The 11,093-nt window shown below is 45.6% G+C and overlaps 1 protein-coding gene across 2 annotated transcripts in view; it reads right to left on the bottom strand.

Annotated features, from left to right (window-relative positions):
- Nucleotides 1–3,855: 3,855 nt before the first annotated feature.
- Nucleotides 3,856–11,093, bottom strand: part of GANAB (glucosidase II alpha subunit) — a 156,761-nt gene continuing 149,523 nt past the window's right edge. For both annotated transcript variants that reach the window (XM_063945047.1, XM_063945048.1), the window contains 7 exons: nucleotides 7,973–8,037; nucleotides 7,754–7,830; nucleotides 7,335–7,409; nucleotides 7,016–7,129; nucleotides 6,781–6,890; nucleotides 6,519–6,619; nucleotides 3,856–4,707 (listed from right to left, as the gene is read on the bottom strand). In XM_063945047.1, coding sequence (XP_063801117.1) covers nucleotides 4,598–4,707; nucleotides 6,519–6,619; nucleotides 6,781–6,890; nucleotides 7,016–7,129; nucleotides 7,335–7,409; nucleotides 7,754–7,830; nucleotides 7,973–8,037 — 652 coding nt within the window. In that variant the 3' untranslated portion in view covers nucleotides 3,856–4,597. The remainder of the gene's footprint in view (nucleotides 4,708–6,518; nucleotides 6,620–6,780; nucleotides 6,891–7,015; nucleotides 7,130–7,334; nucleotides 7,410–7,753; nucleotides 7,831–7,972; nucleotides 8,038–11,093) is intronic.

Below are 11,093 nucleotides of genomic sequence, written 5' to 3'. Positions count from 1 at the left end.
TAGTTCAAGCTTTTACTTTTGTGCCCAGTCTCCTGCGGAGCCGCTATTCCCCATGGTCCTTACGGAGTCCCAGCATCCACTTAGGACGTTAGAGAAAATATATATATATATATATATACACATACATATACACACATATATATATTGAACACATACATACAGGTTTTTTACATTATCATGTTAATATACACCCAGTCATAATAGTTGGTGCCGACAGGGTCACCCACATACGTCTGTCACCCATACACTTAATTTCATGAATCAAGTACCATCAGGAATCGGCAATGCTGACAGAGGGATTCCCATAGCTGTTTGTGGCAGAGCACTCACACATGTCGACACCAGTGTACTAAACACCCACCGACATTGCTATAATGGGTAGATTCTAGTATCTGACAGGGATAACACAGAAACTTTTACCAACTCATTTACCACACGCTCATTATATGTATATAGTGCTTCATTTTTGCACCTATATTGCACTAAACCACTGTGCCTCCCCTCGTTTTACACTGTTAGCTGTCCAACAGTGTTTTGGCGGGGCCAGCGTCTCTGTGAGGAGAAAATAGCGCTGTATAGAGTTGTGAGTGCTAAGCCACGCCCCCTTATCGGCGCGCTTCAGTCCCGCTAGTTTTTCACATTTTTATACTGGCGGGGGTCAGTATACAGTGCCTATGCACTGTATACATCTTTGCCAGGCTCTATATACGAGGTATATTGCTGCCCAGGGTGCCCCCCCTGCGCCCTACACCCTTGTAGTGCCGCTTGTGTGTGGGAGCAATGGCGCGCAGTGCGACCGCTGCGCGGTACCTCCGAGACTCTGAAGTCTTCTGTTCTTCCTATACTCACCCGGCTTCTTTCTTCTGGCTCTGTGAGGGGGATGACGGCACGGCTCCGGGAACGAGCAGCTAGGCGAACCAAGTGATCAGACCCTCTGGAGCTAATGGTGTCCAGTAGCCTAAGAAGCAGAGCCCTTGAACTCAGAAGTAGTAGGTCTGCTTCTCTCCCCTCACTCCCACGATGCAGGGAGCCTGTAGCCAACAGGTCTCCCTGAAAATAATAAACCTAACAGTCTTTTCAGAGGAACTCAGGAGAGCTGCCCTAGTGTGTGTCCAGTCTCTCTGGGCACAGACTCTAACGGAGTCTGGAGGAGGGGCATAGAGGGAGGAGCCAGTTCACACCCCTTTTAAAGTCTTAAAGTGCCCATGTCTCCTGCGGATCCCGTCTATACCCCATGGTCCTTTTGGAGTCCCCAGCATCCTCTAGTACAGGCATGTCCAACCTGCGGCCCTCCAGCTGTTGTGAAACTACATATCCCAGCATGCCCTGACAGTTTTGCGGTTAGAGAATGCTAAAACTGTGTCAGGGCATGCTGGGATGTGTAGTTTCTCAACAGCTGGAGGGCCGCAGGTTGGACAGGCCTGCTCTAGGACATATGAGAAAATGTGTCTGTAATTAATACAACTGTGCACCTGATGGGTTACCTGCAAAACATGCACTATGTGGGGTAATGAGGACCGAGTTTGCAGACCTATGGCCTAGATCAGTGATGGCTAACCTTGACACTCCAGCTGTTGAACTATACATCCCAGCACGACTTGCATCAGTTTTAACAAGGTCAAATAGCAAAACTGTAGCAGGGCATGCTGGGATGTGTAGTTAAACAGCTGGAGTGTCAAGGTTAGCCATCACTGGCCTAGATAGTCAAGGCCTTGTCCATCGGGAGAAATACCTTTTGAGACACTGTATCCAGAATCATTCCCAGGAACTGAAGACGTTGGGTTGGTTCCAGGTGAGATTTCTGAAAATTTAGGATCCACCCATGATTCGTAAGCAGGTGAGTCATCAGATCGATGTTGTACAGCAGATGCTCCCTGGACATAGCCTTTATCAGGAGATTGTTCAAGTAGGGGACTATGTTGACTCCCATCATGCGCAGTTTGCAGCATCATCTGCGCCATGACCTTGGTGAAGACCCTCTGAGCTGTGGATAATCTGAAGGGTAAGGCCTGAAACTGGAAATGGTCGTCCAATATGGCGAACCTGAGGTAAGCCTGATGAGCGGGCCACATGGGAATGTCTAGGTAACCATCCTTGACGTCCAGAGACACCAGGAACTCACCCTCCTCCAGAGCGGACATCACCACCCGCAGGGATTCCATCTTGAATTTGAACACTCGCTGATACGGGTTTAGAGACTTCAGGTTCAAGATGGGGCGCACCGAACAGTCTGGTTTGGGAACAACAAAAAGACTGGAGTAAAAACTCGTTGCATAACGGAGGAGGTACCGGAACCACCACCCCTGTCTGCAAAAGCTTTTAAATAGCCTCTTGCAAGGTAACGTTTGCTGCGGGTAAAGCTGGTAAGCCTGACTTGAAAAATCTGTGAGGGAGTGCTTGAAATTCCAGCCGGTATCCTTGGGAAATGAAGTCCCTCACCCAAGGAACCCGGGAGGACTCCGCCCACATGTGGGCGAAGTGTCGAAGGCGAGCCCCTACCCGAAAGTTGTCTTTTAGCTGGGGCCAACCGTCACGCGGAAGGTTTAGCGGCAGGGGATCCGGTGGTCTGGTCCAAGGAGACAGCAGTTCTAGGTTTATGGGACTTACCACAAGATCCTCTGAGAGTGATGGGGACCCCTTGGCCCCCGCCTCTGAACCTTGCCACACAAAAGTACTGCAAGGAGGGTCCGGTGTAAGAAAGTCTAGCAGGTGGCGCAGCAGACGTCAGCTAGGTAGACCCATTTATTTAATTAGTCTCCAAACAAGGCATCACCTGTAAAGGGAAGATTTTCCACACGCTTTTTGGAATCAGCGTCTGCTGACCACTGACGTAACCACAGAGCTCTGCGTGCCGAAACAGCCATAGCAATAGTGCGGCCATTTATCTTACACAACTCCTTAATAGCCTCGCTCATACAATTTGCAGCATCCTGTATAGGTTGGAGCCAAGTAATGACCTCATCCCGGGGCAGAGAATCTAAACCGTCAATAACATTATCAGACCACTTGACTACCGCCCTGGAAATCCACCCACAAAACTATTGTGGAGCATTGTGCTGCGCCTGCTGCCGTATAAATTGCCTTGAGCGTGGTATCAATTTTACGGTCAGCTGGTTCTTTTAGGGATATAGCCCCTGGCAGTATTAATTTCTTAGACAGCCTGGATACAGACGTATCGACTGACGGGGGTTTTTCCCATATCTTCCTGTCCTCAACTGGGAGGGGAAAAGTAGTTAAAAACCGCTGAGGAATTTAAAATTTATCAGGGTTTAACCAAACCTCCCTGGTCAGGGAGTTTATTTCCATAGACGCAGGAAAAGTTGCTGAGGTCATTGGTCTAACATTAAAGTACAACTGCTCATCTGGTTCTGCCTCCTGACCCGGTATGTGAAGGACCTCTCATAGCAAAAATGGGAGCCTCCACCCCAGAGGACAGAGAGCTGTCCTCATCCATATCATCATCCACATCAGGCTGATCAGAATCAGACTGGAGCACCTGTGGCAGTGAGCGTTTTTGTGCAATCACTAGTATCCACTAGGACGTAAGAGAAATACACATACCTAAGAATTGGAATGATCTAGATATACAAAAGGCAAAAAAGGAGATTGACTCATGACGAAATCTCTTAAACCACAAGGCCTACATCTTAAAACTTGGCAGGTAGCTTCTCCTTAGGTCCCAGGTGTTTGCCAAGAACCAGTATTACAAATGTCACAGCCCATCCACGCAATCGACCAAAACGGATGTGTGTATGCATGCATGTTCCAGCACGGGTATTCACTAGTTGTATTATAAGTGTACTTTGAATTACACTCAGGAAATATAAGCGATATAATAAATAAAATACACGTTAGTTATTTTATATCTTTATTTCTCATCATATCAAAACTTTTCCAAATCATATGAATTATGGATCCACTTCCCCAAATAGAGACATATTAGAAAACTTTTACTCAATCACATTAACTCCCTTCCAAAACTTACACTATCAGCCTGAAAGGGGTATAGTTGTAGTCGGAAGTCTCCCCAATCGTAGCTACACAGGGATGTCACATTAGTGGGCTATCCCTGTACCTTATCAGATACAGGTAGAGTAAACAGGAGCAGGGGTGATGGGGTGTTTGTCAAACTTCTCTTAATAGATTTTGTTTCTGATTTTAAGAGATTCACATTCTAAGATGGCAGCAGCTCACATGTAAAGTTGGTCACCCCTTCATCTCAGATATGAATTTAGGTAAATGTTAAGGAGACATGGTGGAAAGGCAGGTATGGGTTGGACCCAAGGGCAGATTGCAAGTACTGACCTAGTCAGAGGTGGGGATGCAGATTCTCAGCATATTTGGGACAGACAGTACATGATTCATCTATATACACACACAGATAACAGTAAGTGCAGGAGGGCAGTACCCCATAAACAGTCAGCCATATATACACATATTCGCACAGACACACACTCATCTCTTTCTACACTTCCCCTGATCACTTTATTCTTAGATTTGGTCCATGAACTGAGTCCTCCCTACAGTATCTCCAATCTTGGGATCCCCTGCCCTTTCCACCACACCCATCCCAACAAGACTTGGTGCGTCAATGATGTTATCGCAGGGACATTGTGAAATCTGAAGCAATATTCACTTCTGGTTTTCGTACAGTAATCACTGACATTTGTGCATCGTAATCAAACTCCAACGGTGTTTCTGAGCCACCTAAGAGAAGAATGTGACATTGTTACAGAGATAATATATACACATTTCAAGTATGTTGTACTGCACATGGAACAGTAAAGGCTGCCATTGTGTGGAATAAAGAAAAATTCACCAAGATTAGAAGTAGCTTTGTCTGCTAAGCATAAACCATAGCTATATTAGTCTATCCACCTAATTTATGGAGTCCACTAAATGATACAGTAGGTTACAGTTTTAGTCTCATTAACCAAAAATGCCCACACTTAGAGGGCAGCCAATGGTTATGGCCACACCTAGGGGGCAGCCAATTAGCCATCGGAAACATTGCGGCTTTCATTTTGAAAAGCCGGGACAGCCTCCAGGTACAGAGGGGGGTGCTGGGGGTGGGGTTAATTTACACTTCCCCAGCGGCTGCTATTTTCTGCAGCTGCTGGAGGAAGGGATCTTGCCGTAATGACCGACCAGCAGCACGGCAATCAGTAGGGGAGAGTGCAGGGAGGCAGAGGGACCTTCCGATCCCTCTGACAGCAGCAGCAGGAAGTTTCCCTTCCCTGCCGCTGCTAACACCTGTTTATCTGACTGCTCTCATCCCATCCTGCGCGACCAGGTCAGATAAAGCACTCGCAGGCATGGTCGCATCTGATGCGACCATTGCCAGGCAAGTGATTAAGACTGCGCTCTCCTCTTTAACCATCATTGTCCCGGAAGTAAATATGTATGAAACAAACAGCAAACAAATTATTTCTGCTTCTTATGCAGAGATCCTCTTACTTGGGCATTCGCTGACTCAGGTTTAAGTGCCGACAGTCTGATGTAGACTTCATGTACTGCATGTAGCCTTGTGATCATTAAAAAAAGATTTACTAAAAGATTCCTGTATGTCCAAGCAGGCCATGAAATATCCCGGCTCCAGTGCCTGCATGAAGGACCGAAAACTACTTCATACGGAACCTAGAAACCCGGAGAACCAGGTTCAGCTTCTGAAGGTTGAGGATGGGATGGAAGGAACAGTCAGGCTTTTGCACCAAGAAGAGATTCGAGTAAAACCCTATTCCCTCCATGGAAGGCAGGACTGTGATAATCACTCCTGCTCCCAGGAGTGTACGGATGGAAGATTGAGGGGCGGTAGTCTTGCTGACGTCGACTGGCAGACTGGTTGAAAAAAAAACCTGTACTGGTGGATACTCCTGGGTGTCAGGAATTATATCCAGAGGATACTCTTCACTTTTCAGTCTCCAGCCAGACGTCGGCAAACTGCAAAAGCCGCCCATCCTCTTTGCGGAAAAAAAAACAACAAACAAACAGATGGGGACTCGGGTCTGTCATGCTGCAGGCTTGTCAGCTGGTTTAGGTATCTGGAGGTGACCAGACCATGCCGGGAAGTGGCTGGTGTCACTGGGCTTGAGGTCCGGACACCGGCAGCCAAGATGTTGGTGGAGCGGTCAGCCGTAGCGCCATAACAGGTACCACTGACTGCCCAGTAAAAAGCGAAAGAAAAAAAGAAAAAAGTTAAAATCGGACAGCAAGAGTTGCAAAATTAAGTATGGACATATATACGGTTGTGTACAATTTCAGCATAGCCAGCCTCTCTATTACAATGTGTTGTGTACACTGCTCCTATCCAAATTATCCAATCAGTTACATTGTAGCAGCTACTATTATTAAATTAACAGCTCCATTTAGCTGGGATTTGACATTAGCTTGACATGCAGAACCACACATGAAAAATTACTGACCCAATGTCCTGCCTGAAAAGTGGTCCTCGAAGGTCAGTGAGGTAACACATATCACCCCCTCTACATAACCACATTTTTTTGCAGTCAAGCACTTACCTGGCTGGTGAAGGGTTACGCTTTTCGGTTTAGTAGCTCCAATTATCACGACTCTCTCTAGCCAACTGTGTGTCTCATATTTACCATGAGGACCTAGGGAACTGATTATTAATTTCATATTAATTGTTGTAAACTAATATCACTAAGTACCATTACTTCGGGTGTTTCATTCCTTTCCCTTATCCCTCCCTGGGATATCTCTAGTACAGGTTACATACCCCATGGGGCATATACATTGCCCCCTATCTTGTCCCACCCTCACCTTGAGGTGAGCCGTCCTTGGCTATAGTTGAATTTTCGATACAAGAATTCATTTTGTTGGTAGTTGAAGGTGTGGCCATCGTCCAAGTACAGATCACCTTGTGCTTCACCCTACAAATACAGGTACATTTCCAAAAGTAAAACAAGCCAAGATGGAAGGAGCTTGGACAGTGCATTACAGAACTTATTGCTGAAGAGCATAGGGTCAGATACAGTGAGACACGGCTAATGCTAACCTGCCGGTCCAGTGCCACGTATAAAGTAAATGGATCATCCTGCATACAATCGGATGAACGTCTGGGACGATTCTTACGAGGGATTATAGATCCACCGAGCTGATATACTGGTATCTGGAAAGAAAGAAAGTTGTGTGAACGTTACAAAGCAGACGCTACAAAAAGGTCTTACAGAATACCAATTACAATCATTATGGGGGGAAACAAAAACTGGGAGACTAGTTTAAAAATAATGACATCCGTCAATGGTTATACGAGGTTTAAGAAAAGCAGAGTTGACACTGTTTGCAAAGGGGAGGTTTGATTCCTCCATACTCACCGATCTGCTGGTAACTGGAAGGTAGAATTTTTGTGGAGATTCATACTTCTGATAACTGTGTACATCATACCAGACCTGCCAGGAAGGGACAAAGCAGACGCAAGATAAGTGACATAGGAATCATTGGACACGTGACTATTGGCATCCTACTAAGGTTCTGCCAAGCTGCATCTATTCTGGACAAGCCTGCTGGAACAAGGTAGCACGTGATGACCAGAACACAGTAAGGGCTGAGTAAGGTCCTGGGGAGGACCTAAGAAACCAGAGTCACAGCAAAACTGAAGGTGTAGATGTTACCCATGTTCTGCATCTATGTGCACCACCTAAAGCATAACCCTGAGCTTGGTACGGTCACATTTATGCTGTTATTTTGAGAGCAGGAGGGGCGCCTTGGAGAATAGAATAGCTGGTCAGCTTACCTTTCCAGTCCCTGGCAGATATATCTGTACTCCTTGGGCATTAGCCTCTGTTACAGGATGCACCAAAAGCGCTGAGCCTACACAGGAATGACAAACACAAAAAGTATTACTACATGAATGAAGAACTACTAATTTATATGAAACCACCTCAGTCAGCAGAAATGTTCCACTGCTAAAAATGTAGATGCATATGATGTAATACATAGACAAGTCACATACCCAACATGTACTGATCATCAATAGTAAATGTGGAGACATCTGAAGGAAATTCAACCCAGAGAGGCCTAGAAAACAGAACAAAGCATAAGCTTATATGTAGCAGACAGGCTCCCTTGTTCCCAGTGATGGATGACTGCCTGGCACATGTGAGGTGAGGAAGGAAATGCACATAGTGTACACTATATGTAATACTGCAATAAGCTTACATATCACAGACAGGCTCCCTTGTTCCCAGTGATGGATGACTGCCTGGCACATGTGAGGTGAGGAAGGAAATGCATATAGTGTACACTATATGTAATACTGCAATAAGCTTACATATCACAGACAGGCTCCCTTGTTCCCAGTGATGGATGACTGCCTGGCACATGTGAGGTGAGGAAGGAAATGCACATAGTGTACACTATATGTAATACTGCAATAAGCTTACATATCACAGACAGGCTCCCTTGTTCCCAGTGATGGATGACTGCCTGGCACATGTGAGGTGAGGAAGGAAATGCATACAGTGTACACTATATGTAATACTGCAATAAGCTTACATATCACAGACCGGCTCCCTTGTTCCCAGTGATGGATGACTGCCTGGCACATGTGAGGTGAGTAAGGAAATGCACATAGTGTACACTATATGTAATACTGCAATAAGCTTACATATCACAGACAGGCTCCCTTGTTCCCAGTGATGGATGACTGCCTGGCACATGTGAGGTGAGGAAGGAAATGCATATAGTGTACACTATATGTAATACTGCAATAAGCTTACATATCACAGACAGGCTCCCTTGTTCCCAGTGATGGATGACTGCCTGGCACATGTGAGGTGAGGAAGGAAATGCATATAGTGTACACTATATGTAATACTGCAATAAGCTTACATATCACAGACAGGCTCCCTTGTTCCCAGTGATGGATGACTGCCTGGCACATGTGAGGTGAGGAAGGAAATGCACATAGTGTACACTATATGTAATACTGCAATAAGCTTACATATCACAGACAGGCTCCCTTGTTCCCAGTGATGGATGACTGCCTGGCACATGTGAGGTGAGGAAGGAAATGCATACAGTGTACACTATATGTAATACTGCAATAAGCTTACATATCACAGACAGGCTCCCTTGTTCCCAGTGATGGATGACTGCCTGGCACATGTGAGGTGAGGAAGGAAATGCATATAGTGTACACCAGTGGTTCTCAAACTCGGTCCTCAGGACCCCACACGGTGCATGTTTTGCAGGTAACCCAGCAGGTGCACAGGTGTATTAATTACTCACTGACACATTTTAAAAGGTCCACAGGTGGAGCTAATTATGTCACTTGTGATTCTGTGAGGAGACCTGCAAAACATGCACTGTGTGGGGTCCTGAGGACCGAGTTTGAGAACCTGTGGTGTACACTATATGTAATACTGCAATAAGCTTACATATCACAGACAGGCTCCCTTGTTCCCAGTGATGGATGACTGCCTGGCACATGTGAGGTGAGGAAGGAAATGCATATAGTGTACACTATATGTAATACTGCAATAAGCTTACATATCACAGACAGGCTCCCTTGTTCCCAGTGATGGATGACTGCCTGGCACATGTGAGGTGAGGAAGGAAATGCACATAGTGTACACTATATGTAATACTGCAATAAGCTTACATATCACAGACAGGCTCCCTTGTTCCCAGTGATGGATGACTGCCTGGCACATGTGAGGTGAGGAAGGAAATGCATACAGTGTACACTATATGTAATACTGCAATAAGCTTACATATCACAGACCGGCTCCCTTGTTCCCAGTGATGGATGACTGCCTGGCACATGTGAGGTGAGGAAGGAAATGCATACAGTGTACACTATATGTAATACTGCAATAAGCTTACATATCACAGACAGGCTCCCTTGTTCCCAGTGATGGATGACTGCCTGGCACATGTGAGGTGAGTAAGGAAATGCACATAGTGTACACTATATATAATACTGCAATAAGCTTACATATCACAGACAGGCTCCCTTGTTCCCAGTGATGGATGACTGCCTGGCACATGTGAGGTGAGGAAGGAAATGCATATAGTGTACACTATATGTAATACTGCAATAAGCTTACATATCACAGACAGGCTCCCTTGTTCCCAGTGATGGATGACTGCCTGGCACATGTGAGGTGAGGAAGGAAATGCATATAGTGTACACTATATGTAATACTGCAATAAGCTTACATATCACAGACAGGCTCCCTTGTTCCCAGTGATGGATGACTGCCTGGCACATGTGAGGTGAGGAAGGAAATGCATACAGTGTACACTATGTAGAATTTAGGCAGTCAGTCACTCACTCCTCAAGCTCGTTACCTTCTCACACTTAAACAATTACCGTAATTTTATTTAGAGTAGTTCCTGCATGGGATCATTTCTGAAACCATTTCTAACAATTTCAAGTTTCTGTGAGCTACTTGTTGGAATATGGCATATTGCTAGATCATCTCATTTGTGTTAAAAATAAAATGAAGTTTAAATTAATACAACTGAAAAAGAAAAAAAAACTGCTTTGTTTAACCAGTAAAATAAGATTTTACTTACCGATAAATCTATTTCTCGGAGTCCGTAGTGGATGCTGGGGTTCCTGAAAGGACCATGGGGAATAGCGGCTCCGCAGGAGACAGGGCACAAAAAGTAAAGCTTTTCCAGATCAGGTGGTGTGCACTGGCTCCTCCCCCTATGACCCTCCTCCAGACTCCAGTTAGGTACCGTGCCCGGACGAGCGTACACAATAAGGGAGGATTTTGAATCCCGGGTAAGACTCATACCAGCCACACCAATCACACCGTACAACTTGTGATCTAAACCCAGTTAACAGTATGATAACAGCGGAGCCTCTGAAAGATGGCTTCCTTCAACAATAACCCGAATTAGTTAACAATAACTATGTACAATTTTTGCAGATAATCCGCACTTGGGATGGGCGCCCAGCATCCACTACGGACTCCGAGAAATAGATTTATCGGTAAGTAAAATCTTATTTTCTCTATCGTCCTAGTGGATGCTGGGGTTCCTGAAAGGACCATGGGGATTATACCAAAGCTCCCAAACGGGCGGGAGAGTGCGGATGACTCTGCAGCACCGAATGAGAG

The sequence above is a fragment of the Pseudophryne corroboree genome, chromosome 11, assembly GCF_028390025.1.
Source record: "Pseudophryne corroboree isolate aPseCor3 chromosome 11, aPseCor3.hap2, whole genome shotgun sequence".
Classification (NCBI taxonomy): domain Eukaryota; kingdom Metazoa; phylum Chordata; class Amphibia; order Anura; family Myobatrachidae; genus Pseudophryne; species Pseudophryne corroboree.
The sequence above is the reverse complement of the archived record's forward strand: the minus strand, read 5'-3'. Positions and strand labels throughout refer to the sequence as shown.